This window comes from Prinia subflava, chromosome 4 (assembly GCF_021018805.1).
Source record: "Prinia subflava isolate CZ2003 ecotype Zambia chromosome 4, Cam_Psub_1.2, whole genome shotgun sequence".
NCBI lineage: Eukaryota > Metazoa > Chordata > Aves > Passeriformes > Cisticolidae > Prinia > Prinia subflava.
Genome location: NC_086250.1, coordinates 21924502 through 21951150, shown reverse-complemented (window position 1 = coordinate 21951150; position 26649 = coordinate 21924502). Strand labels below are relative to the sequence as shown.

Below are 26649 nucleotides of genomic sequence, written 5' to 3'. Positions count from 1 at the left end.
GCCTGCGCCGTTGCCATGGCGACCGCCACTGCTTCCCCGGTCCCGCCCGGTCGCCGCGCGTCGCGATGGAGGCGGCGGGGCCCACGGGCCGCGGCGGGCCCTCGGCGGCGGGCAGCCGGGCCCGGTACAGCACAGGCACGCTCGAGCTAGTGAGAGGTAACGGTGGAGCGGGCAGGGGCCGGGCCCGGCTTCTCTGGGCGCCAGGGACCCGCCCACCGTGCCTCGCCCCGAAGCAGAGCGTCCCACAGCGGTCCGGCAACCGGGCGGACCTGTCGCTGGTGTCGCCGACCCGGCTGGAGTCTCCCAAGCCCGCATCTTCCCCTTCGGGTTGGGGTTGTGAGGTGGGGTGAGCCCAGGGCCGGCTCTGCTGCCTCTTATGGACACGTGTTTTTCAGCGATGATGGAGGAGTTGCAGGTGACGCATTCCCAGAAGCGATACCTGATGGACTATGTGAAACGTGAGTGAGTTCTCCTGGCTCTCCTGCCTCCTGCTGTGCTGTGGTGGGGAGCTTTTGCATCTTGGCTTGAGACGGGGGCATTCGCCCCCAGCCTGCTCGAATGGGCAAGTGCTTTAAAACAGCAGCACAGCAGCTGCTGGCACATGGGGACAAACGGGGTGAGCTGTCCCCACGGGTCAGCCAGGAAACAAGGCACAACCGCAGTCTGTCACGCCCAATGACCAGGGTGATGAGACATGTGGGGCACTGGGGTCTTTTTGATGATACTATGGATCAACAGGTAGATCTGCCGGCAATGGCCCAGAGCCACCCATCCAGAGTCTCCTTTGCCTGATTTGCTGTTATTTTTGGTTCGTCCCCCAGGAGGAGATGCCCTGCCCCTTCAGAGATTCCCCCCGTCCAGCAAACAGCCAGTGCCTGTTTCCTGCTCAGCAGCCCGTCAGCCACACAGGCTTCCAGCTAGACCACTTCTCCGTCCTGCCAAGGTCTGCCAGGCAGGAGATGCCTACACCCGAGAGAAATTCAAGCCACAGCCCACACGTAAGTCAGCAAACACTGCTAATAAATACATGGTGATGCCTGGAGCCTCTCTTCCCCTTCTGTCCATCCACTGCCTCAATCTCAGCAGTGACAGTGTATTTGAATTGCTCCATGTCCTCACGCTCTCAGTCTTCAAAGATGCTTCAGAAACGGATCTCTGAGGGAACGTCTGCTGTAAGTGCTTGCTGACTTTTGCCTGCCAGCTGGGGGGTGACAGGTGATAGGGACCTGCACAGTCCTTGAGTAAGAACAGAGCACTACGTGATTTTCTAGCACAAGAATGTGAACCACACCTCTGATGTTCATTTGGTGGGCTCTGTACACCCATGTGGTGCTTGCACACAGTCCAGGGATAGACTGACATTAAAGAAACACTTCCTCTGGCACAGTTAGCAGGGAAGCAGTGTGGTCAGGCACCTCCATGAGGAGATAGGCTGATAATAATTTTTTTTTCCTTTGGCATTCACAGGAGATTTGGAAAAGGAGAAGAGAAGACTTCAAAACATCTTAGCAACAGGGAAGGATGAGGTGGACGATGAGGTGGAGCAGGTGTTCATTCAGAAAAAGGAAGAGGAGATAGCTGAGCCTGACCGGTTTGAAGAATGTACATCTTCATGTCCCTGGGAGGGAGGGAGGCAGGAAGCATGGGAAGCCGGCTCCCTCCTAGGGCTGGGTGGCAGGCCCATTACAGGGGGAGCCACAAAACCCAGTCTCCAAGAGAAAGAACTTGCTGCTGTAACACTCTGATCCAGCCATCCTCACAGAGCTTATACTGCCGAGGTTTGCTGGCAGATAGCTCTCTGGGCTGCCCACACAAAATGCACCCTGGCAGGGGAATAGCCTAGGGATGTGCAGGGATACCTGGGAAGCAAGCTCACGTACTGTTGGTCCTTTTCCCAGCAAGCATGACTCAACATAGACCAGGTCACTTGACAGCCTGACCACAGTTTGGGCCATTCCACAGCAGTTATACTAGCAAAGCTTCAATACTGAGCAGAATTTGAAGCAGTGAAAGATTTTGGCCTGCAGAGTATACTGGGATAACAAAATGCTACCTTAATACCTCTCTGTGCTTGAATCTTCAATGCATGTGTACAGCCCTGCCAGCCCTTTGCCAGCCAGGGCAGGACAGAGATTGGCAGTGCAATAATAATGTGTACAGAAGGGGTGCTTTGGTCCCTGGTGCAGGGAGCCAGTGCAGTTGGTTTCACAGATGCTTGGTAGCCTGCAACATTTGTCACAAGCCGAATGTTGTCCTTGACATGTCTGTGAGAGAATTTGGATCAGCTGGCTGCAGGTCTGTGCTACAAAACAACAGCTGATGATCTGTGCCTGGTCTTGGATGGTTGTAGTCACTGGGTGATGCATGTCAACTAATGAACCTCAACAGCAGGTTCTGTCTCCATCCACAGACTGGTTAAATTGCCCACAAGCAAAAGAGAATTGTCTGCATAAAGAGAACTAGAAAACTACTGTTCCAGGGAGTCGGGGATTGGTAAGAAGTTGGGCAGAGGGGGCATTTCCCATTATGTAAGGGACTACTGAGGTACTGTGATAACATGTTGAGCAAGGTGAGTGTTATAGCAGTTATCACCCTGCCTTGATGGGACTGAAGCATCAGTTCAAGCAGAACTAGGAAACTGGGGATTCAGATCTAGACAGAAACATGTTTTCTTGCCTTTTGGCTGCATGCTGTTTCCAAAGTTCTTTCTCTTATCCACCAGTGATGAATGAAATTCAAGAGAGGAGGGAATTCCTGGCAGAAATGGAAGCTCTAGGACAGGGCAAGAAGTATGAAGGGATCGTCCTCACTGAAATCTCACAGGTATACAAGGGCCTGGGCTGAACAGTGCATGAAAGGAACCCCATGTGTCAGAGATCATAAAGCAGAGTCTTTGATATCTGAGCAGGGAAGGAGACACAGAGCTGCTTCCCTTCCTGGCACAGCTCAGGCGTGAATTTGGGGAATGGTGGATAACGGTTTTCAGCTTTCTTTCCATCTCTGATTTAACTTAATCAGGGAAATAGAACTTTTGTTTTTGAGATTGGCAAAAGAAGAAAAAATGCTGCTGGCTTTCTCCCTGCTCAGCTCTCCCCTTTTGTACTTTGCAGAAATTGCATGAGATGGAGATCATTGACAAGAAGAGAAGTGAGGAAACGAGAAATATCATGACAAAAGCCTTCCCTGTTGGGAACAAATCCAATCTCCAAGACTAGGCCAAGGGCAAAACACAAGTGGAATTTGTTCCCACCTATTCTTCCCAGACTCTCAGCATCGTAGACTGGTCTGTGTCTGTTTCCAAAGAGGGGGCAGCACCATCTGCTGCCTAAAACTAGAAGGCAGGACCAATTTGTACATAAACAGTGACAGAAGTTGTAAAATGCTTCCCACACACTGGATCCCTTCTTGCTCAATAATATTAAAGACATGAAAACAGATAGCAATGGCTCCCAAAACATTACAATGCAGAGCCTTCTTTTGCTTATGCAGAGCCTCAGGGTACAGCAATCCATCCATAGAAATGTCATTCCTTCCCATCTACCCAGAGGTGGAGGTTTCTCGTGACAGCATGATGGTAACACATGCTGCCACCACACCTATAACCTGCTCACTCCTTGCCTCATGACTCCAGGAATGTCTCTGGAGGAAATGCAGCTGCACAGACTTGTGCAAACCCTTAGCATTGCTGCAGGTCACTGTGGCTATGAGCATCAGCATCAGCAAACCTTTGGTGACAGCCCACTAGGCATCAGGAACACAGCTTGCCAAGCACAGACAGGGGATTTCACCCCAGTACCTGCTGCTCTGCTGTGGGCTTGCTGTGATTTTTTGGTTCCTGAAAGCACGGTATGCAGAACAGCTACTGTATTCCTAGAGACTGGAAATGGCTGGTCACCTCATAAATACCTGCACCCCTGTCCTCCAGCAGGCTGAAGCATGATGTCCTGCTTTTCCTGTGCAAATCCCAGCATAACGTCCAGTTTACAGTTTCCTTAAGATCTCATCCTCTGCTTCTTAGCAATACTCAATCACTTTCCAAAGCCAGGCAGCATGCCCTGGCTCTGGAACAACGTGAGTGCACAAAGGAATCAGAAACCTAATCCACAATCATTTTTTAAATCCAATGTTTCTTTTATTTCTGTTCAGGTGAATGGAAGTCATGGAGTTAGTACAGTATAATTTATAAATCAAACTTCTGACCGGGCGCAGGGCCAAGGAGTGGCAGGCTGCAGCGATCCAAATGGCCTTTGGCAACAGTGATGTGACAGCAGGCTCTAAAGCACATTTGTTCTCCTTAGAAAAGAGTTGAGCTTTGGGATCTCCCCTACCACTGCTCCTCATCAGCCTGCTGGGTATGGCAAGGGTGAAATGGCATTTACCAGCGCAGGGCTCAGCTGGCCAGCTCCCAGCCATGGGGGCCAGACTGGAATTGAGGAGGGGCTCGGGTCCCTCTGGCTTTGAGACATGAGGATCCCTCTCCAGAATGCTACACCAGCCACCTTGCAAGGCACTGCTCTGAGAGCATTTTGGCTAAAGCCTGTTGGGTTTTTAGAAGAGACTGCAGCAGATGGCTCAGGGCTGGTTATGTCTAATTTGCTAATGAGAAGACATGATGAACAGCTGACCAACCAAACACCCATGAAACTCTAATTCAGACTGATCCAATAATTCAATAAATAACTCATCATCTTGGAAGTGAAGGCAGGAAGGAAGGAGGAAAAATGGAAGGAAGAAGGGATGGTTGGAAGGACACTGCCCCCCTTCCCCTTCCCTCCTCTGATGTACACACACGCGCACACATGACAAGTAAAATAAGGGGCTTAAAGTTTTAGGATAGGTTTGAATTCATCTAGTAAAGAAGGTGTAAAAAATAACCAGCCACATCTGCGCACTTTTAAAGTATACACAGGTTAAGCTGGGTCAAGGTCAGTTGTGACCACACCTCTCTCCCCTGCTGCTCAAGGGTGCCATGGTGAGCAGGGACACAAGCTTAGTGCCCCTCACCAGCACTCAGTCAATCTCGAGCTTTTCTGCCCTTGTCTGGAAAAGGAACAGGTCCTCTCTCCCCAGGAAGGCAGCAGAGTCAGCAGTGTTTAGCAGCAGTGGGGTTCCTGAGTAGGGCACGTGAGCTACATCCTAGCAGCTGTATGCCATCCCCTTGGGTCCTCTCAGCCTTGGGATGGAGCCCACCCACCCCTGGTGCTTGACGGAGGTGACGGCTTAAAATAAATAGGGCACCAGTTGTTTTTTTTGGCTGTGGCTCTAGAGCCTTGTGGTGCAGGAGTATTTTCTTAACCTTTTAGTTTAGGCCAGTAAAACCCAAAGGATCCTGATTCTAATGTCAGTTTTCTCCTGAATTTAAAAAGGGGGCAGAAAAGGGACAAGAGTGGGCAGGCAGGGAGGGATAAGGAGGCCCAGTCCCCTCCTGGCAGAAGTCAGAGGCACAGTTAGAGCAGGAGAAGGGACGGGGTGCAGTTAGTGCAGGTTTTGCCACAAACACAAAACTCCTCTGCTTGTTCTCAGTTAATGACAAGAGCACACAGTTGGGTAACGTATCTGAAAAGCAAATCCATCTTCTCCCCGCCTAATTAACAAGGCTTCATGGAGGGTATGGCTATGCTCCCCTACAGCCTCGGGAAGGGGAGGGCTTTGGTCATGCTCACCCACTCTGGGCTGGCATCTTCCTGGAGTGGCAGCTCTGGTGCCTGGGGAGGGAGCAGGAGGAGAGGCAAGCCAGGGCCATAGAGAGGCGAGTCAGGGTTCCCTTCCCACTGCTGGTGTTCCCCTGTTCTAGCTTTTCTCCTTGGGTGACTTGCTCTTGGAGTCATGCTTGTTGCCCAGCAGCTTAAGCACCTTCATGGGCTTGAATTTGCCTTTCTTCTTGCTCTCGGTCTCCATCTCCTTGTGAAATTCTGGGGTTGCAAAGGGAGGTTGTTACTGTGGGATGTCAATAGTTGTACAGACACACACGACAATGGGCAAGGGTGAGAGCCATGAATCAAAGCCCTCTACTGCATGCACACTTTCTCTGATAACAGGGCTGTGCAGCACAACTGTGCCTCTAACTTTATTGGCCCTACAGGAAAGTTTCCCCAGCTTACACAGAATAGGCTCAATCTCTCCTACACAATTCACTACATTCACTAATTTCACTAATGGCTTGTGCTGCCCCTTACTGGGGTCTGCAGTGAAAACATCACTCCAAAAAGCTTCCCATTTGTTTCTTACCTTTCCGTTTAATCATGGCTTCCAACATTTTATCCTCCTCCTCTTCTCTGAAAGAAAGAATGGGAAAGAGGTCAGTAATTCAGCCCTGAAAACAGCTGCTGTATTGTTTAAGGCTGGAGATCCTCCTACTTAAAAGCCATAGAGGGGCAGATCCATCACTGTCATGTCAGCATTTGCAACCAGCAGGATAAATCCCACATGCTGCAGGTGCTGTCCTAGCTTTCCCACACAAAGCATTCAAAGAGACAAGGATTGGGAAGCCTAGTAAAGACATCAGCAACACAGACATCTAGGGATACCCCCACAAGGTGCTCATGTGGCACTGAGTCAGACAGACTGTGCATTTCCCCTTCTCCCCCAGCCCACCCCATTCCTCACTCACCTTTGCCTGTCCTCGTCCAGGCAGTTCACAATGGCATTCCTCTGCTCAATGATGGTCACCAGCTCCTGCATCAGCACCTTCTCCCTCCCTCGGTCCTCATCAGTCCAGTCCTTCTCTACCCAGCCAAACCCCAGGGAAAGACAGGCAATTACATGGCTGAAGGAGCACTGAAATTCAGAGTTTCAGGGCAAAGATCTCCAGCACAATCCCCTCTACCCTGCTCCAAAAGGAGCATGTCCCTGCACAAGGCTTGGACATACACTGAGGTGGGACAGAGCCTCTTGAGCCAGCTGACTGCATAGGCATCCCTATAGATTTGCCTCTCTTCTGAGATCCACCTAGAGAGAGGGCAGATGATGCCCAGTGCAAAAATGATCCTTGTCCGTTGATCCCTTCCAACTCAATGAGTTCTATGATTCTATGAAAAAAGGGGTAAGCAAACCCAGAGTGGTGCTTTACCTGGCTTGTTGAGGAGGCACCGCAACTCATACTCAACATCTGACTGCCGCTGCTCCAGGTTCTGCTGCTTGAAGCTGCAAATGAAGGGGGAAATGTTGGGAAGCACTGCAAGGCTCCAGAGCCTTTGTCAGGATCTCCCCTGGAGGCACCATTTCAGGTGGGCTGAGAAAGGGTTCCCCAAGAGAGTGTCAGTGCCTCTCCACACGCCTGCACACACTTACATGTAGATGAGCTCCGACTCATGGCGCACCAGCATGTGCTTCTCATGGATGAGTTTGAACCAGTCCACAAGCAGGCTGTCCTCAGGGTTGTCTGCCAAGCAAAGGGATAATTCAGAGCCATTCCCAGCCCTGGTGGATCCCATTACCCTGCAACAGGCTGGGCTCTGCCAAGCCAGGGGAGGGGCACTGGGCTAGAGCCAACCCAACCTTAGCCTGTTTCTGAGGTCCAGAGAGACCCTATCTCTTCTGCCACCTGTTTCCATTCTAGGGACATCTCCATGTTCAGGGTAAAGTTATGACCAATCTTGCAGGCCAGCACAGCTTCTTGTGCTATTCCAACCCCAGAATCAGCAGGGAGGAAGTCACTGTTGCTATTTCCTTGGCTGGAGAGAGGGCAGCTCTAGAGTCTGTCCTGCCCCACACCCATAGACAGCCCAACCCACATACCATTCTCAGCACTGCGCAGTTTTTCCTCCAAGGCTACCCCACGGTGCTCCAGCTCATCCAGTTGATGCTCAATGGCATCCATCTCCCCATAGATATCTTCCTCAGGGATGTACTGATCTGTCTGCACCTGCCAAACCATAAATCAGACACTTTCATTACCACCAGACCCCAGTTTCCAGGGGTAATCCAGAGGTTGGTCAACACTAACAAGGGCAGGGGGACAACAGAATATTCCATCAAAGTGTGGATCTGAAATCCCCACTCTGGTGCAAAGGAAGGCCATGGTGCTTTCATGAACAAGGTGTAGCCTGCTCCCCAGCCACAGCCACCTGCTGCAATCCCTGCCCATAGTTGCATCAGCAGGGTGCCTGCAGACTGCTACAGCCCTGGGGGATAGCACAGAGCTGGCTTTTCCTTCCTTGCTCCCAAGGGCCCTTTTACCTTGCGTTTGATCAGTGGGAAGCCATGGCCTGGTGCAGGAGGACGCACAGGCTTGGAGCCCTTGGGAGGTTTCTTTGCCAAGGGGGAGGCAGCAGGTGATGGCTTCCGATTGAAGGGGTTCTCCTTGCAGGAAGACTGGAGAAGGTGGACAAAAGCAGATACATAAGCATCCAGGGAAGGGAAGGGATCCTAACAGGTGGGAATGAGCAGACAGGGCAGCACTAGGGTTTGTCCTGCCCCACAGCCTCCTAAAGAAGGAACACAACACTCATCTCCACAAGCACCTAGTCAAAAAACCAGCTGTGCTACTGTTTGACATCAGTTTCCCAGCCTCTCTCTCACAAGCATGCTGAAATATTTTCCTTCATGGTTCCCTTCCTGTTTGCTCAGACTACATGACATCCTGCCTCTTCTTTAGCACATGGGGTAGGCAGAGTACAAGCAGAGCCACCATTTAACACAGGCCTGAAGCTTGCTTTCAGGTGGTCACACATCTAGCCTACCAAAGAGGCAAGCCTGGACTCACAGATCCCCTGTGACCAAGTGATGGATGGGGAAGAAAAGCCCTGTGATCTGGATGGGAAGAAGGTCATCATCTCACCTTCAGCTGTGGTTTGGGTGAGGAAGACGTCTTAGGGCTCCCAGCACCCCCATCTAAAGCCAGGAGGATGGGTGTAGGGCTAGCCCCAGCTGGAGGCTTGGGGGTCGGCTGGCTGGGGCTGGTCTTTAGGCTGCCAGTGGATATGCTCCTGCTGGTGTGCAGGGTGCTGGGCTGCATTTCCCCACTGAGGCTGGCCAGCTCGCTGGAGGAGGAGAAGGAGGAGTTGGTGGACAGGCTGGCTGGGACAGCAGGGCTTTCACAGGAAGAGACACTGGCCAGCGGTGCATCAGTGCTGGAAGTCTTGGTGGCTGTTGGCATGTGCACAGTGGGCTCAGAGGAGCTTTTGGGCACTGAGGCCTCATCAGTGTCTTCTAGCACCTTGGCTGAATTCTCAGAGTTGATGCTCTCAAGGCTGAGGGCTGGAGATGGGGTGGACGATGATGGTTCAGAGTGTGACAGCCTGGAGATTGGGTGGTGGACTGCAAAGCAAAGGGAGAGCTCAGGGAGGAATGAAGGGACAGCCAGGAACAGAAGGAGAGGGTGGTATACACTGGAGACAAGGGTCAGCATAAAATCTTCCTTGTAAATGCTGTGCTCCAATGGATAGAGAGGACATGGCTAATGCAAGCTACAACCATCACTGCATAAAGGCCTGGCCTGCCAGGGTGATGCAGAGGCACCTGGGAAGGGGGAACCTCCAAGGGGATGCACAGGGGCTGCAGAGGAGGGATAAAAGAGTGGGAAGAAGCTCACCTAGAGGGGAAGCACTGGGGGCTCGAGGAGCTGGCCGCTTCTTTGCCTTTGGACTGCTGGTAGGAGTGATGCCATACCAGGGGTGGAGAGGTTTGGCAGCAGTCTCACTCTGCTCTTGCTCAGGTGTGCTCTTTTGGGTGTCAGCATTTTCCACTTCCTCCTCATCCTCTTCCTCAAAGGGGTTGTACAGTTTGGGTTCTGTGGTATCAGACCTGGTCTCCTCACTCCTAGCTTTCCCTACCTCCTCCCCATCCACCTCCTCTGAAGTCCTACTTGGAGTCTCATGGCTGTTGCCTGGGGGAGGAGGGGGAGCTGGCTTCTTCTTGGGCTCTGCTTGCACTAAGGCCATCCATGGTGGGTCCTTGGCTCTTGCAGCAGCTCCACCTCTGGTAGAAGAGAAAGAGAAATCAAGATGGCAGAGACAAGGTGGGGTAGCAAGGCACTGGAGAGGAACTTAGCCCTTGGGGGGAAAGGAAGGATAGAGCAGGATGTCTCCCATGCAGGAGCAGCTTTCTCATCCAAGGATAGCCCTAGGCTTCCCCTGACACAGTGTCTCACTCTCTGTGGGCTTAGGGAAACACAGCCTGCCTGACTTGCCTGCCGGCCCAGCGTTTTGGTGTCTGAATACTACAGCCTCCATAGGCTAAGCAATGGTAAAGGCTGAGCTTTATGGACCTAGCTGATCTTCCCACCTTTCCCAGGACAAACCCTCCACAAGGCAGGCAAATGTCCCCTTCTCAGCACCCACAAGCAAGGCCATTTCAGAAGGCATTTGGCAATCTGCCCATGCCACAGAAACACCTTTCTGAAGCGCTCAAACTCTTTACAATAAGAGAAAAATGCCCTGGGCGGTATGGATGAACACTGTCAGCCTGACCGTGCTGGACTAGCATTTATTAGAAAAAGAACCTGGTCAAAGCTTATATCCTCCTAACAAGATGATGGAGGTGGGAGAGAAGATGACAGCTGTGCTGTCCTCATAGCTGCACCTTGCTATGGAGTTTTCAGGTGATCTGCAAACATAAGGACATACCGATCAGAGGAGCAGCGTCTCCCTCGAGGTTTTGGGACAGGGGGGCTGGGTTCAGGTACCCGACCTAGAAAGACATAGAGTCATACTGTCACAACACCAAAAGGACATGAAGAAAGAGGTTAAATCAACATAAGGCACCTCTTAGACACCTTCCCACCGCCCACAGGAAGGTGGCCATTCTCACACACTAAAAACCTCATGGCATTTCTCCCACAGTTGATGCAGCCAGCTAACCCCAAACATCCCCTTTGCCTTTTTCTATCCACTTCACCCTGGGAGCTGCACCTGGAGAACTGACATGCCCCTCTGTTCCCAGACCTGCAAACTCCTCCAGCTCTACCATCTTCCTCCACACTGGCTTGCTGGCTTTGGAGAGCACTGGAGAAATACAAGGGAGCAGACAGACAGGAAAACTAGTAGTGGCCTCCTTGCTGTGGGGATGGCCGGCAATTGCTGGCAAACACCTGGTGTCTGAGCCCAAGATTTATTTGGAGGCAGAAGAGTGTCAGGCTGTAGAGAAGGAAGGGAACTCAGCCAACCTGCACCCACTGAGGATGTGGAGGGTAACCCCTGCCACCACAGTGCCCTCTTACCGTTCACCATGCCGGGCCCACACTCGCTGCCCTCGCCCTGCAGAGTGGACCTGGGCCGAGGGACAGGGTGGGAGGTTGGAGGGGAGAGGGCAGACGCATCAGTGGCCTTCCTTGGGGCTGGGGTGGGACGTGAGTCTCTGAGCCGTCCATCCAGCGAGTTGGCTTTGTCCTGGGTGAGCCCCACAGGTTTGCTGGGGATTGGAGGCCTGGGGGGAGTTTGGGAGACAGGTGCCTCATCGCCAGCGTGAGCAGGGGGTGTCGGTGCCTCTGCTTTGCTGGCTGTGCTGTCCTTCTCTGCTGGGCCAGCAAGGCCCTCTGCAGCCATAGGGGTCTCTGCCACACTCTCCTGGGAGTCACCATTGTCCTTCCCCACCTCTGCTCCTGCCTGGAGGGCTTTCTCTCCCATGCTGTCAGCCCCAGTCTCAGGTGTTTTTAGCTCTGGAGACTGTTGGGCTGGGCTGGGCTTCCTCTCTGCCTTCGCACTCATGGCCAATTTACCACGATGCTGCATGCAGACAAAAGTCCCTGCCTCTGACCCAGGCTTGTATGACCCTGGGAGCAGCATGCTGGAGCATTCCTTACACCTGCCAATGAGAAGAGAGAGCACCATGAGATGGGTGATGCCATCCCACCCTTCACAGAAGGCAACATACCTGGAAGACCCTTGTAGGGACAAAGAGTTAGTTCTTACCCCTATTATTAAATCCTAGAGTGCCCTTGGGGAAGTCATTCAGAAAAGTAGAGAAATGTAACTAGGCCACTGTAGGAACCCATGGCAAGTTCACAACTCAAATACTGCATACCTTTGGGTCCTTCCTTCATCTCAGAAAGGATTTAATAGATGCAGATGGGTGACAGTTAGTACTGGGATATGGTGTGGTTTCCACACTTAGAATGGGGAGAGGCATTAACCATTCACAGACATGAAACAGTGAATCAACCGGAATTATGGAGCAACTGGAGCCTCAGAACTGGAGGCTATGGACCACCTTGTGGGGCCAAGAGTCCTGGCATGTTAAAGAGCTGTCAGACATATTCGTAAAACAACCATTCCCCAATGCTGATTATTAAATAAAATAACATCAATTTCAACTTGGGAAATTACTGAATTGGAGGCTTCCAGAGTATTCAGGAGAAAGAATACATGAGCCTGACCTGGTCTCATGCTCAGCTTCAGTTATGCTGATCATGGCATCCAGCTGGGCCACAGGATTTGGCTGGAAGGACAAGGACCTTATGCAGCAGGCCCATTCTTACACTCTGCCTTGCCTGTTGGGCTAATAGCTTTTCTGTCCTTTGCTGTCTGCCACATCTCCTTGGATCATCTACTCTTCCCCCACTAAGCCTCTGAATGTTTCCTAATGAAGCCCTCCAGGTGCAAGCATGATACAAAGCACTTGCAACCAAGTCAGTCCTTCTCCACCTGGGAAGGGAGGTGGATAGCATACATGAAAGACAGCCAAAGGCTAATCAAGCACTCCCATGAAAACCAAGCTTGTTCCTTCTTGTCTGAATATCCGGTGCTTGCAGCAGCTGGCTACCCTACATTGCCAGCAGATAATTTTGGCAAGGAATTCTGCTCTGGGCATCCAGCTGACTGGGATTTTCTTTGAAAGGGAGAGCAGAAGTGTGAGGACATAGGGACTCTATGAGAGAGAAGGGCTATGATGAAATGAGGAGGCGGAAGGATCAGACAAGGGGAGAAAGTGGTTTGCTTTGGGTTTATCTCCATCAGCCCACAGGAACCACTGCCACAGGCCATTTCTGACCAAATACTGTCCATGAATCAGCACAGGAAAACAAACAAACAAACAAACAAAACCCCCCCCAGAAAATAGAAAATAATCAGGAGGCAAAACATTTGGGATATAATTACAGGGATTTCCCTGCTCAGTCTGAAAGGCCATGAGCTGTGCTATGGCTGACATGTCACCTCTCCTATTCCCGACCCATGAAGACAGTGGGAATGTTGCACCTGCACCCCAAAACTCCTGCTTTTGTCCCAGCTGCAGATGGAAGTCTGATGAGACCCATCTCAGCTCCCCTCCTGTGATGTTTCTACAGCACATCCCCAACTGGCTCAGGCAGGTGAATGAGGCCCCCTGCATCTTCCCAGTGGCTCCATGTTTCAGTCCTCAGATGCCAACCCTTGTCCTGTGGCCCATGGGAGAGATTTCATCTCTTCATCATCACAGCAGGGAAAGCAGAGTGAAATGATTTCACAGGTGCTGCAGGTAAGGACCTGCACTCAGAACTGCTGATGTGTAAACCCTCATTCCTCAGTTTGTTAACAGTCTGCAGCTCTCCATATGCTCCCTGGAGCTCAGCACCACCCAGGCAGCATGGAAGCCTGTATATCTAGTTGAGGATGTGGAGTGTAGGTGGAAGGAGGTCTGTAGCATGATGTCATAGCTTAGACCTCAATGGAAGGTGAAGGAGGTCCTGGGTAGGCAGGTGGTAAAGAGGCAGAGCATCCTTATTTCTGGAGGTGGGAGAAGTTCAAGAGGCTGGGATTCCAAGTAAGTGAAGTGGGAAAGCACAAGTCAGCAAGGGGGGCAGAGAGCAGGATAGGAACAGAGCACAGGGACACAAGGGGCTAGTTAGACCTCTGGGACAGGGGGCAAATGGAACATCTTCACTCTCACTTCAAGCACTGTTGTTCATGTTCCATGTTGCCCAGGGATGCAGACACTCGAAGATGGTGTGCAGCAGGCCACAGACCCCCAGTCTGACGAGGAGAGAGGCCACCCCACCACAGCTGGCCACGACATACCTGAAGCACTGGCGGTGGTAGAGCTTGCCCTCAGCCAGGTAGCGCTGCACCAGGTGCACATGCTGCCGGCAGGCTGCACAGGTGCTGCTGAGTGTGCTGCGCTGGGACTGCTCCGAGGGGGCATCATCCTGGGACACAAGGCACAGGCAGCTCATGACGGGGGCCACGAGCTGCTCCCCAGACCACGGATTCTCCAGAGCAGCTGTTCCCTCTGCAAGGCCCATCACTGAGGACTCATGGCACAGCTCAGGGGCTGACCTCAGGGGCTGACAATGCACACAACAGCTGCCCTCAAGCCCAGGCACAGGCAAGCTGCCTCCTCCCAAATTAGAAGAGGCTACTCCAAAAGGTGCCTTGGCCCTATCTACAGCTGAAGGGCTGTGGAAGGGGCTAATCTATACCCCATTTACCAGGGTCCTGTAAAATATTGAAAAAGGTCCCATCCCAGACAACTGCTAAAATCTGAAATAAAAGGCATCTTTTCTGCCCTTCTAGTCCCACATTCCTGCTCTTTCCTCATCTACAGGGTTATCCCCACATAGGAAGGAGAGTGTTTGTACCCTATGTGGTTCAAGGAACCATCCAGCAGCAATCTTACCAACATCTTGCCTGCCCAGGACAAATAACAGTCCACAGATAGAGAAAAATCACTTTCAGCTGTATCCCGTAAGGAGACAAAATCCCAAACACCTCTCATGCCCAAAATACACAGGCAAGCCCCTGCAGAGATCCATGGCTCTGTGACAGGCATTTTCCCATCTCCTCACCTGCAGTGCAGGGAGTACCACTGCCTCAGGGTGTCTTTGAATCAAGAAATTAGGTACCTGTGGTGCTGAGGGACTTTCAAATGCAGCCACGAGTGTCTTGCGGGACAGCAGAGGAGGAGAGGAGGCAGCAGTTGGTCGCTTCATGGGCGGAGGGACGCTGGCTGGAGGCAAGAGGGAAGGAAGATCAGGCATGGAGAGCAGTGGTGACTCACACCTCCCATGTGCAGGAAGGGGAGAGGAAAAAAAATAAGATCTTCCAGCCTTGTGACATAGGATGAGACCTCCCGCTCCCAAAACTTCACTGCTTATTTTAGGTGGAAGAGACAAATGCAATCTAATAATGGGTCAGCTGTGAGGCTGCCAGAGAGCCTGGCCTGCTGTGGATCCCCTTTTGTGACCAGCCTCCCACTGTTATTTTATTTACTCATCACATGCTACTTGGCTTCTTTGTATCTGATTCCCTAAGCAACGCTCAAAGCCCACAGCAGGTGGGGTAGCTGTTGATGTATTGTTGTGACCTAGTGGGCCCCAGGGCTTCCAGGCAGTCAGCAGGTCTGTGAAGCATCTCTTGCTGTTGGGGCTGGAACTCACACACTAGTCCCCAGCAGGATTCCTTGTCTGGGAGACCAGTATCCCTGGAGAAGCATATACAGGTGGAAGAGATTTATCTGATGTTGTGGCTACAGACTGAAACGGAGTAGACCTGGAGCTCTCATCTCCACCCAGCCAAAGGATGCCAGGGAAGGGCTGTCTGAGAGCACTCAGCTCAGGCTGCAGTCATAGGGACAGATGAGCTGATTTGAAACATTCCACCCTGGCTCCACTACCTCTGTCCTCCATGTACCTCCATGTACCACATGTACCTATGTGATAAAAATTAGCTGTGGTAGATGGGCTCCTATCTAGCTCTCTCCTATTTTAGTGGGTTAGAGCGGATCACAAAGGGTTCTGGTGAGCACCAAGGGTGGTGGCCCAACCTAAGCTGGCAGGAATGCAGCATAGAGGGAGGAGAAAGGCGTTTCTTTTTCCACAGCCTGAGCTGTTACATCACCCCCCACCTCTTGTGAAACCTCACCCAAATGCACTCTCCCAGGCCTTCCTCAGGGGCACCAGCAAAATGCAGGAGAGGCAGGTACTACCTGCTCCTCTCCCCTTCCCCACAAACACAGCTCCCAGTTGCCACAGGAAGGGGGAAGCACAAGGCAGTGCTGTGTTTCCTGTACTCAAACAGGGGCAAACTGGAAGCCTGAGGGGTGGGAGGACACTCACCTTGGCTGGGGTTGTTGAAATGGTTGTAATACTGAGACACATAAGTCATGATGCTGAGGCAGTCGGGAACTTTCATGGAGACCATATCATTGGGATCTAGCAGCGCTGGGATGCCCAGCTCCCGCTCTGCCAACTCAAAGGCCTGCAGGAACAGCACAGAGGCATTAAGGAAAGAAAACTGATGCTTCATGAAAAATAACAGAAATATCAAATTGGAAGGACCCCAGGGAAGGTTAAATAGTGACCCTAAGGCATCCTTTATGGACAGGGGCTTCCAGACATGCTGCTTGACTAAACAAAGTAGCAACAGAAGCAAGGTTCCCTTCAAGTTTTCACTGAAAAAAAACCTAGTGTTTTTTCAGATCAACCAGCAGTGCCCTCACACAAGAGCCTGGGAGAGTCTTGGCTGGCATCACAAAGGGCCAGGGCCTGGCAGATACTTCCAGCGACACTGAACTCTACCAAGCAGTGTCCTCAGCCACCCCAAATGCTCACCCCACAGAAACACTGAGTGTGCATCCTTTCATGCTCTAGGGTGCCACATCTTCCCCTCTCACAGTCAACAGAGCCATCCTGGCTCAACATCCAGCACCCTGTCATGCACAAGCCAGTACTTTCAGTACTTTTCTGTGTCTCAGCAAGCAGAAACAAGGACACTGTGATAAGAAGCATCCATCTCCTCCTTCTGCACACACGGCTACCCAACAGGAAGGAATGGAAGAGGAAAAAAGCTGTTGGAGAGTTTCCCACTTAGCAGTGCGTGTGGATTACTGTCTTTCCACTGGCCATCTCTCGGCTGAGCCAAGGGCAGCGTATCCACATTGATCTCCCAGAGACAGGGGTGCAAGTCTATGGCAGAGACTGAAGAGAAGTAAGCCAGGAGCAGATGAGAGTGGTTTGGACACTGAATGGTGAGATACCAAGTGCACAGCTAAAAGTATTGGGTGTGAGTAAAGACTGAAGATACCTAGTGTCTGTGGCATGAGATGCTGTGCAGGGTGCAAGATATAAAAGGAAAGGAATGGAGAAACAAAAGAAAATGGATATTTGCAGTAACTAGGGGTGTAAAAGTGCCTGCCATGGACATCCTGGTCTGCTCAGCCTGGCTTTAATCCAGTTGTTTGGACTGAGTCTTACTGAACACAAGGCTGCAAGCAGCAAGGAATGAAGAGAGACTCCACCTGGGAGGTCTCTAATAGGACAAGATATCCATTGTGTGGGTCTTGAATGGAAAAAGTTGCTAATGACTGAAAGAGGCCAACTGGTGTAGGAAAGGACATGCCAGGACACAACTGGACAGTCCTAATCCTGTAAATCCCAAATCACAGAATTACAGAATGGCTGGGGTTGAAAGAGACCTCAGACATCATCTAGTCCAAACCCCTGCTAAAGCAGGTTCACCTAAAGTGGGTGATACAAAATCACATCCAGTTGGGGTTTAAATGTGCCCAGAGCAAGAGATTCCACTTCCTCTCTGGACAGCCTAGCCCAGTGTTCTGTCACCCTCACCATCCTGCAGTAAAAATGTTTTTCCTCATATTGAGCTGAGGAATTCCTGTAATTCAATTTGTACTCATTGCCCCTTCTCCTGTTGCTGGGCACCACTGAAGAGTCTGGCCCCATCCTCGACATATGCCCTTAAGATATGTGTACGTAGCATAACTCATCTTGGGAAGGTGATGGGCCATGCCTTTGCATAGACTATCACATGCAGCCTGCAGCAATTAGGTCCTTCTCTCATTTAAAACAAAACAGGGCTATTGCTGCTCTGTCCCACCACTAGCCCCTGTGCTTGGGCACCTCCCCATTCTACACTGCCTGCTTCTGCTACTGGACTGTCCCAAGCAGGATGGGAACATTGCAGACCAGGGTCTAGAATAACCTTCCTCTCTGCTGATGCCTGAAGTAAAACTAGCTTCCTGCTTCCATTGCCTCCAAATCTGGAACAACTGAAGTCAAGAAAATGTTGCATCATTTAAATCTTCACCTGAGATCTTGTCTTGGCAACTATTAGGATAACCAGGCTGAAAGTTCATGTTTCAGATTCCCTTGTTTTCAGAGAAGCTCCTGCCTGTTACTTACAAACATGGATTTTTCTTACACCCTCAGTACTCTCACAAATTCCTCCAACATTACATGACCTTCATCAAGTCATTCTCACATCACTTCTTCCTTCTGTGCACTGCAGAAAGGGGACTTACCAAGCGATTATTCTCGTAGACATCATCCTTGGAGAGAGAATCAAAGTCTCTGAAATGAGAAAGCACAAAATAGCCATGTGAAGTGCAGAGGAAAAGTGCCCCTATGCCATCATATGTAGATTCCCACTACAGTCAACCTTACAACTCAACACGTAAGATCCTAAATAAACAAAATTTTGGCAAAGCAGATTTCAGGTTGTAACTGGACAAGGAAACCAAAGGAAAATTGCAATTAAATAAAGAAAGCAAGTCCCAAATGGGTGGTGACCAGGAAATTAAAGTGTCCTTCTTGTCTCTCATTTTACACTTCTGCCCTTGAGATTAAAAGCTGCAGAAAAATACCAGGGCCATGTTTCAAATTAGCACCACACACTGCTGCACCAAAGAGTGCATGACGTGATCCCAAACTTGCTTTTCCAAGGCCACTGGCACAACAGTGGAGGATGGGGATACAGATCCCTCACTTCAAGAGAAAGAAGGAACAGATTCAGGTGGCTCTATGAGGGTCCTTGGACAAACCTCCCTGCACCACCTCAAGGAACTTGGGGTGACACAGAAGATCTGAAACTGCACTTCTGTCCTTGCTTTCCCCCAGACATTCTCAGTGCACAACAAACCATTCTCAACTCGGAGCAGAGAGCAAGGTTCTCAGGGCACACAGAGGAATCCCAGCATCTCCAGCCCAGGGAATTCATTTGTTCCAACCCATTTCACTTGTTCCCCTGGAGCCCTCCGGGGACTCAACCTGCCCACAGGGACTGATTAGCTGCCTTCACCAGGAAAGCAGAGGGCAGAAAGTTAAAGCAGTCTGCAGGGTTTCAAAAGAGGGGGAGAAATGCAGGAATGAGTTAGTTATGCCTTTTGCATGCGCAGGTGGGTATAATGTGTGAAAAGAGCATTGTGCTGCACTGCTCCTTCCTGCTGAGGACCTCAGCTTTGTTACAAAAAAACGCACCCTCATGCAACAGACTGGTGTGTCTGCTAGCTGGATTCACAGGAGGACGGAGTCCAGAGAGGTCTCGGGTCAAGCAAACCCATCCCAATGGACCAGAGAGAGGTGCCAAAACTTGGGAGATCAACACAGAAGGACCATTCAGACTAGAGGGGGGAATGCTTTTCCCACCCCGAAGGTGGTGTGCAGGATCCAGGCAAGGTGGCACCATGCACCTGCAGAAAGGGGCTACAGGACCCTCCTTCCTCCATCCCTGTCTGGATTTTATTGCCTTCTCCTGTAACACCAACACAGCCTGTCCTGATGCAACATGGCAGGGCAGCCAGTCCCTTCTCGATGCCCCTCACACAGCTTTCCCAAAGCTGCAGAGGAAGTCAGTGATGAGCTCAGGAAGGTTTTCCTGGCTGCCTATACCACCATAAAACTACACTTCCTCTGTTCAAAAGCAAGAGGCTGCTGGTGCCATTTCCTCACAGATGAACGAAGCTGCAGCCATTCACTGCTGTGGCAGCAAATGCAGCAGACACACAGAAAGGCGGGCTGGATGTTCAACTCTGTCACCTTCCTGTGTAAGCTCATGTAAATACATGTACAGAGCTCAGACTGCGTAAAATACTACAACTTTTCCTTCTCTACATGCTGGTGAAGCAAAGGCTTCAGCTTCAGCCTATACTTTAATTCAAAACCACTGCCATTTTTGTAATTATAACTTGTGTTTACTGGAAGATGTTTTTTCTCTAAGTTTTTGTTTTGTTTTTGCCAAGAGAAGTCCTTTAACCTTGCAGTATTTTTTTTTTCAAGAAAATGCCAACTTGGAATGCAGGAGAAGCAATAACAACAAAGTTATATGTCAACTGCCCTCTAACATTCATGGCTTTCATTTTGAATGCCTTCACTTTCAGGATATGGGAGTGGTGTAGCTGGAAGCTGGAAGACTCCTTGGTGGGCTGGGCTGGGAGAGCATTTTCTGACAGACAAAACATCATGTCCATTCCACTCTGCCCCAGCGAACCAAAGCTGTTTTAGTAAACCAAGGCAACTCCATTAGGAAAAGCATATGCCATCAGAAAGGATGTGAATGAAGCTCAAGAGGTATCAAGGGATTACCAAGCAGCAAGGGAATGAAAGATTCTTTTCCACTAATTTAGGATTGCAGACCCAGCTTTACCCGAGACGTTGAAGTCCATCAGTGCAAGACCCCAGTGATCAGTTTATTCAGTTCCTCTCCACTGCATTTTCCAGCTTCCTCTCTGATAAGCCAAGCAGGACCACACTGGCCTGTATTGCTCCTGACATGAGCACTCCCATATGGAGTGCCATTTGGTCACGTGGCATCCCTGTGGCTCCAGGCAAGCTCCCAGTACCAATGTGCAAGGAGTGTGGCCTCTCAGGCACGGGGAAAAGTCACTCCAGACACACCCCTTTCCCCTCTACAAACTGCCTCCTCTGCAGAGAGCCCAGAACTTGCCATCTTGCAATTCTGTGACATGTGGCTGCATGTCAGATTATTTCTTTGCCCTGATCTCAGCAATCTTTCATCCAGCCCTGCTCAGGCTCCTCCTCCTGCCAACATCTCTTGGACACAAGGGATTGGATGTAAGAACAGGCAAGAATCTGGCTATCCCAGCTGAACAACTGTCTTGACTCAGCAACCCCCAGTGTTGTACCATATCCTGGAGTGATATTTCTATGCAGATAACATCCCAAGCATTTACCTAATTAGATACATGCAGAGCCACTAAGCACACCAGGGTTTAGGGCAGCTGCCAGGGAGCACAGCAGATCCAGGGAAGGGGGAGGGTGTGCTGTACAGCTAAAACCAGAGCAAATTCCTGGATTCCTCAAAATATAAATCATCAGCTCTATAAGGCAGTGCCACATAATAGGCGATTCAGCTTCCCAGGTCTAGTCAGGGAAACGCAGGCAGTACATGGGAAGGAACAAACAAGATTTGTGATCCTGACTGTAACCAAATCCACGGCTCTAGGGACACAAAACAACATTTCTAAAACAGCTCTCATCTGTTTTTCCTCAAGCCTCCATCTCTCCCAGCACTCCAAAGGTATGTGCCATACTCCTTTATTCTTCTCACCTATGAATGCCAAGATCCTTCCCTGAGCTTGGGATGCTGAAAGATGCTCTTTGCTTCACTAAAGCTGTAGCAAATGCCTTATAAACACTAATTTAATGCTTCAGATTTCTAGAGCACTGAGCAGACAAACTCATTAATCCCCATAGTCCACTGTCAAGTTGGTCTAGATGTTGCCAGCTTAACTGAAAAGGGAAGAGAAGAGATTAAATGTCTCAGTCCACATCACACAGTCAGCACAGTCAGAGGCTAAATCTAAGTTTCCCATTTCCCTGACTGCGACAGTGAGGCAACAAAGCCAAGTGAAGTGCCTACAACAGTGGAGTCAGGGATTTTCATCTGCATGGTGTGACACACAGGTCCTACAGGTATGCACCTCATTCTTGGTGGTCACTTCAAGACACCTTTAGCTGTATTCAGTAGACACTGAGGAATTCCAGTCTACTTCTTTCAAAAAGTGCAAACCTATAGTGTTTCCAAGAGCTCTGTGGGAGCTGCTCCAAAGCTCTCCAGGCCAGTGACCCTCTGAAGCCATTTGCCTTATTCCACGGTGATTATGTTCAAATCAGGGGTCATGTGGAAAACCGTCCTCAGTCTCACTTATCCATACGGTTTTTCATGACAGCCTCTTCATCAGTGTGTCCCCTCTCAGCAAAGCAGCACAAGAGGGGTGCATCTAGGCAAGGTCAGAAAACCAGGACAGGCTGACAGTCACCACAGCAGCACTGCCTAGGGTGGCAGAGGAGGGGTGTCATACAAGTAGGGAAGAGCTTCAGCTCAGCTCTCCTATGGATGTGCCCATTCCTCCCCTCTGGAATCCCAGGGGAAGGCAGCAGGAAGTAGGGAACCAGATGCCTGCAGAGGGGCTCCAGCCTTCAGGGAACAGCACAGCTCTCGTGTGGGATAGGAGAGCCCCGCACAAAGGAAGACCGCACATGGTCAGAAACGCACTCACAGATCCCTGCCAAGCCCCATTACTGGGCTGACTGAAAACACTTTAGAAGAAAAGGGCAACCACTTTTCCTCTGCTGTCACGAGATTTACTGCCTCTGATCCAATCTTCCCACTTCCAAATCAGGACAGGCTGAAGAAGTTGGATTCAGATGAAATTATACTACTCTCCTGATGGCCGTCTGAAAACCCTTCTACAACATGCCATGTCCTTGTAAGGCCTTGGGCTTTGTCTCTACAATGCAGCTTGAGCAGAGGAGCTGCAAAGCATGCAGTTAGGACATCTGCCATGAACAGATTTAAGCCCACTGACAACTTAAGAGCAGCAGCCTCTGCTTTAATGGGATGGTAACTATGGTTAACGGGAAACCATCAGGTGGTTTTAGTGGTGTTTATCATAAGCTTTTACTGAACCTCTGCTTTTCAGTTCCCAGTTACTGTGTCATTTACAACAAAACTAATAATTGCAAGTGTTCCTGTCCTTAATTTGCCTTTTCCCACCCAGAAGCCTTGCAACTGGGAGCATTTTCAGAGGCTCCACTCTAGCTAGTCAGAGCAAGCCATACCATCCAAGAGCTGCAGGATACAAGGCCACACAGCTCCTTCAAGACCCAGAATGATGCAAAGACATTGTATGTCTTGGCTCTCAGTAATTCCAGAACACCATGCTGAGGGTTTTGGGGCAACAACCTGAAACACAGCAGGCAGCAGTTCAGTTTCCAGCCTACCTGCTCAGCTTCAGCTTGTAAGGACACCAGCCTGCTTCACCCTCTCACAGACACCACAGCTCCCCAGTGGAGTCACAGTCAACCCTATGCCTGACAGAGGTTGCTGTCACAGCAAAAGGCCTTCCTGAGGCCAGCTCAGGAAAGAGAACTTGGTCAATATAGGCAACCTCAAAGGATGAACCACCAGTCCCAGAGCAGAACGTGACCGGGGACACATCACCCTTGTCAGCTTTAGCTGCAGGCAAAGGAGCATGTGCACGCTGGAGGCACAGTGAGGTGGGGCGATGCCTACCTACCCTGCAAGGGCTACCAAGGATTAGAGCAGATGGGCGCCAGATTCCCAGCACCGCCGGGGCACTCAGGGTTACAGCGGCAGGTCAGGGCAGACATTTTCCAGCAGCTCATCTAGTTTCTCAGCCTGACATGGTGCCCCAGGCAATCCCAAACTCACAAACTCACTGTCTGCCTCCCAAAACTCACATTCCCCCTCAGAGACACCCAAGCTGGGGGAGACTAGAGAGGCTCAATACCCCTACTGACATTTGCTACCTCCTGCTTTCACTGTGGCATCCAGAGAAAACAAGCAGGGAGCGAATGAAAGCAGCAACCTGATCCAGGCCTCTACACATTTCAGAGTGGCTGCCTCTGGCAGCTGGGAATGTCCCTGTGCAGAGCAGGCCTCCAGCCCTCCTGAAGTGTGAAAGCTCACCTCTTGCTGAGGCAAAACACCCCCGCACCCAGATACCAACACCATGTCTCTTCTCTGGTATGTACTGCTTCCATTTGGGTGTAGGGACCCCTAGTCTACCTCCATGCTCTTACCAGCCTTAGATCACATAATTTCTGTTAACCCTGACCTTGACAGGTCTGCAGGATCAGGTAAGAAGGTCGTTCGCTGAAACACAGAGTGACAGAACGGTTTGGCTTGGAAGGGATCTGAAAGATCACCTGGTTCCAACCCTGGTGCCATGGGCAGGGAAACCTTCCACTAGACCAAGCTGCTCCGAGTTCCATACAACCTGGCTTTGAGCACTGCCTGGGAATATGGAATCCTTCATTCCCAGTACCCAACTATTTCTCGACAGCATCTTCTTCAGCACATCCCCTACCAGCACATCAGCACAACGGAGACACATCCGCTCTCTGAGCCCCTCATGTCCATGCTCTGGGAGCTTCCCTGCCAGCCAGAACAGAGCCGTTTCCCACGGTGCCTCCATCCCCGCCAAACCCCCGTGAGCCCCCCGTGATCGCTGCCGGGCACGGGCGGCCCAACCCCTCCAGAAAGTGGGGTCCCAGAGGTCCCGCGTCCCAAACCTCCGCGCCCCCCGCTCCTTCTGGCAGCAGCGCCCGGCGGCAGCAGCCGGGGCCCCGCGGCGCCCCGTCCGAGCGGCAGGCAAGGTGCGGCCTGCACTCACAGGAGGTCGGGCCGGTGGCGGTGCAGGATGGCGCAGAAGGCCAGTCCGTCGCGGAAGGAGGTGCTGAGGTCGCGGATCTCCACGCCGCGGTAGCCCTCGCACTGCCGGCGGCACCAGGCTTGCAGGGCGCCCCGGGGACCCGACATCGGGGCGGCCGCTCCGACCGCCGCCGCCGCCGCCAGCCGGGGGGAGCCTCCCGGGGCGGGGCTCCGGGGGGCGGGGCCCGGGCACGCCGCGGAAGCTCCCGGGTCCCCGGGCGGGGCGCTTCCCGGGGAGCAGGGCGGCGTGCTGGGGAGAGCACCCTCTCCCACCTCGGGGAAAGAGTTGGGCCTGAATACAATTTAAATTCAACTAGATTAAAAACCACTAGGCAACATGATTTCTGGATCCCTCTCAGGCTTAGACAGAGGCTGCTCCAGACAGAAGCAGTTCTCAGCAGTCCTAGGGGCATAAACCGTGGCAGTGAAGTACATCTGGGACATAGGTGGCTGCCAGGGTAGGCTCGGGGCCAAAGAGAGCTTTGAAGATCAAGACATTTGGAGCCACAGGCAGGCGCTTCACAGGAAGCCCTGGAAGAAGCGGAGGAAGAGCACGATACAATCTCAGGAACCCCACTACATGGAGGCAAGGGATTGTCACGAGAGCTGGTGTGCGCGCTCAGGGTGATGGTTTGACAAGAGGGGGGAAGGATACTATTAAAGGCTACTTTATTAAGCTTAGCATTCTTTTCACCTCCAACAGCTACCTCTGTGGAAGACCAAACCGTCACACTGATGTTGAGATAATTGGTGCCAGTTCCAAATCTTTAATAGTCCATTTTCTGCGGTTATTTTGTATGGCCTCTAACACTCCTTCCTTCATACAGATTTCATGCGTAGCACCTTCTTTCTTCTACTCCACTGTTTCATTCTATCATTCTACAGTCCCAGAACTGTAACATGTGAAAAATAAATTCTCTGTACTGGTTTGTACAATCTTCCCACTCTGTGCCTAAGGTAAGCTACGGTGTAAATCACAAGAAAAACTACTCTGTAGCAAAAAGGAAATGAAACATTGTGTCAGTTTTGTAAAGCCTGAGCTGGCTACTCAGCATTCGCCAGATCTGCCTGATAGCATCTTCCTGATGTATCCTCAGGGACATCAGAATGAGGGAGGTTTTCTTGACTTTCCAGGTTCCATAATTACAATCAGGCCCTTCACAACTCCAGGACAGAGACACAGAGTACATGACCCTGTACTGCGGTTTCCTCTGACAAGACCGTTTTGTCCAGAACCGCTTCCACTCACCAAACCCTGCTGCAGCAGGCAAAGCTCAAGCTCTAGCCACCCCACCTCCCTCCGGAGCACCTTCCCAGCACCAGTGGGGCTCTGTTGATGCTGCTGAACACCCTGCACTCCTCCGGCTTCAAGCAGTGCCAGGCACCGCAGCTCGCTGAGCCCATCTTCCCACCCAGTGAGAGCTGCAGGCTCCTCCTGGCTTCGTTCCACCAAGGGCCAGTCCTGCTCAGTTAACCTTCGGCAGTCCCGCAGAGAAGGCGTGGAGCCAGGCGGATCAGTGGATGGTCTCTGTGCATCCTCTGGAAGCTGCTCTGGCAGACAGAGACAAAGCAGCAGGATATTCACAGACCTGAGAACAGCCTGTAACCACTGGAGTGTTTCAGATGATACAAATAAGCCCTAAAAATTTGTAATTCCGACATGTCAACCAGATATTAAAATCCCAGTAACACACCTGATTCTTTTGCTATGCTATGAATTGGAGTTGATCATGGAGATACCTGCCAGGGTTCTCATTGTCTATCACATCCACCTGAGCACATCCTGGGAAAGATTTAGGCTTCGGAGAGTAAAATAGGGCAGTTGCTGTTGACAGCTATGCTTACTGTGCTGCTGTTGGCAAATACACAGAAGGAAAAGTCAAAATCAAAACGGATCAGATTCTGCTTGATATGAACATAGCTCCCCATGGGCTGCTGCAATGCAGTGGCATCTCAGTCTTTTAATGTCCTAATGATATTGCTGCCTCAAACCCTCCAGAACTGGAGACAGTGAGCTCCTAGCATCCATAACACCAAAATCAGCAGGTAGAAAGCCAACAGGAATTGCCCATTTAATCTCACTGTGTTGTCTGTACCCTGCCTGCCTGAGTTACTTGACTTTGTGATGGGAAACAGAGTTTACTTTTCAGCAGTATCTAGGACACTGGAAACCTGACCCTCATTCAAACACAGAATATAATCCAACAAAGGCTAATTATTTCCTTCATTTAAACAGAATCACACAGCCAAATCAGACTGCTAGAACCCCATTCTCAGTGAAAAGGAATGAGAGGGAGAGGTACAAAGA

General features: G+C 51.1%; 2 protein-coding genes and 1 long non-coding RNA gene across 5 annotated transcripts; 2 read left to right on the top strand and 1 right to left on the bottom strand.

Annotated features, from left to right (window-relative positions):
- Nucleotides 1-4: 4 nt before the first annotated feature.
- Nucleotides 5-3247, top strand: C4H22orf23 (chromosome 4 C22orf23 homolog). Of its 2 annotated transcripts, none has more exons than XM_063395873.1 (6): nt 5-135; nt 396-458; nt 822-998; nt 1468-1602; nt 2723-2823; nt 3111-3247. In XM_063395873.1, exons 1-6 carry the CDS (start codon nt 66-68, stop codon nt 3213-3215), a joined length of 651 nt encoding a protein of 216 aa, XP_063251943.1. In that variant the 5' UTR covers nt 5-65; the 3' UTR covers nt 3216-3247. The 2 variants fall into 2 exon arrangements, with proteins under 2 accessions (XP_063251943.1, XP_063251942.1); XM_063395872.1 differs by having other exon boundaries at nt 24-156.
- Nucleotides 3218-24517, bottom strand: MICALL1 (MICAL like 1). Of its 2 annotated transcripts, XM_063395870.1 has the most exons (16): nt 24304-24517; nt 18169-18217; nt 15968-16109; nt 14756-14859; nt 13932-14059; nt 11159-11742; nt 10566-10629; nt 9533-9918; nt 8780-9258; nt 8179-8313; nt 7738-7864; nt 7291-7381; nt 7070-7143; nt 6611-6725; nt 6229-6275; nt 3218-5912 (listed from the first exon to the last, which is right to left on the bottom strand). In XM_063395870.1, the coding sequence occupies exons 1-16, from the start codon at nt 24447-24449 to the stop codon at nt 5791-5793; spliced, it is 2793 nt and encodes a 930-aa protein (XP_063251940.1). In that variant the 5' UTR covers nt 24450-24517; the 3' UTR covers nt 3218-5790. The 2 variants fall into 2 exon arrangements, with proteins under 2 accessions (XP_063251940.1, XP_063251941.1); XM_063395871.1 differs by lacking the exons at nt 18169-18217; nt 24304-24517 and having other exon boundaries at nt 14756-14855; nt 15968-16107.
- LOC134549852 (uncharacterized) lies at nt 19892-26101 on the top strand. Its single transcript, XR_010080186.1, has 3 exons — nt 19892-21182; nt 23523-23654; nt 25476-26101. It is a non-coding gene; the product is annotated as an uncharacterized LOC134549852 (long non-coding RNA).
- The last annotated feature ends 548 nt before the right edge of the window (nt 26102-26649 follow it).

Coding starts and splice junctions, on each gene's coding strand:
- C4H22orf23 (XM_063395872.1), top strand. CDS start 66: ATGGAGGCGGCGGGGCCCACGGGCCGCGGCGGGCCCTCGGCGGCGGGC. Junction 999..1,467: donor ATTCAAGCCACAGCCCACAC/GTAAGTCAGCAA, acceptor TGGCATTCACAG/GAGATTTGGAAAAGGAGAAG. Junction 1,603..2,722: donor GCCTGACCGGTTTGAAGAAT/GTACATCTTCAT, acceptor CTTATCCACCAG/TGATGAATGAAATTCAAGAG.
- MICALL1 (XM_063395870.1), bottom strand. CDS start 24,449: ATGTCGGGTCCCCGGGGCGCCCTGCAAGCCTGGTGCCGCCGGCAGTGC. Junction 9,919..10,565: donor AGACGCTGCTCCTCTGATCG/GTATGTCCTTAT, acceptor CTCTTCTACCAG/AGGTGGAGCTGCTGCAAGAG. Junction 7,382..7,737: donor ACTGCGCAGTGCTGAGAATG/GTATGTGGGTTG, acceptor TTTGCTTGGCAG/ACAACCCTGAGGACAGCCTG.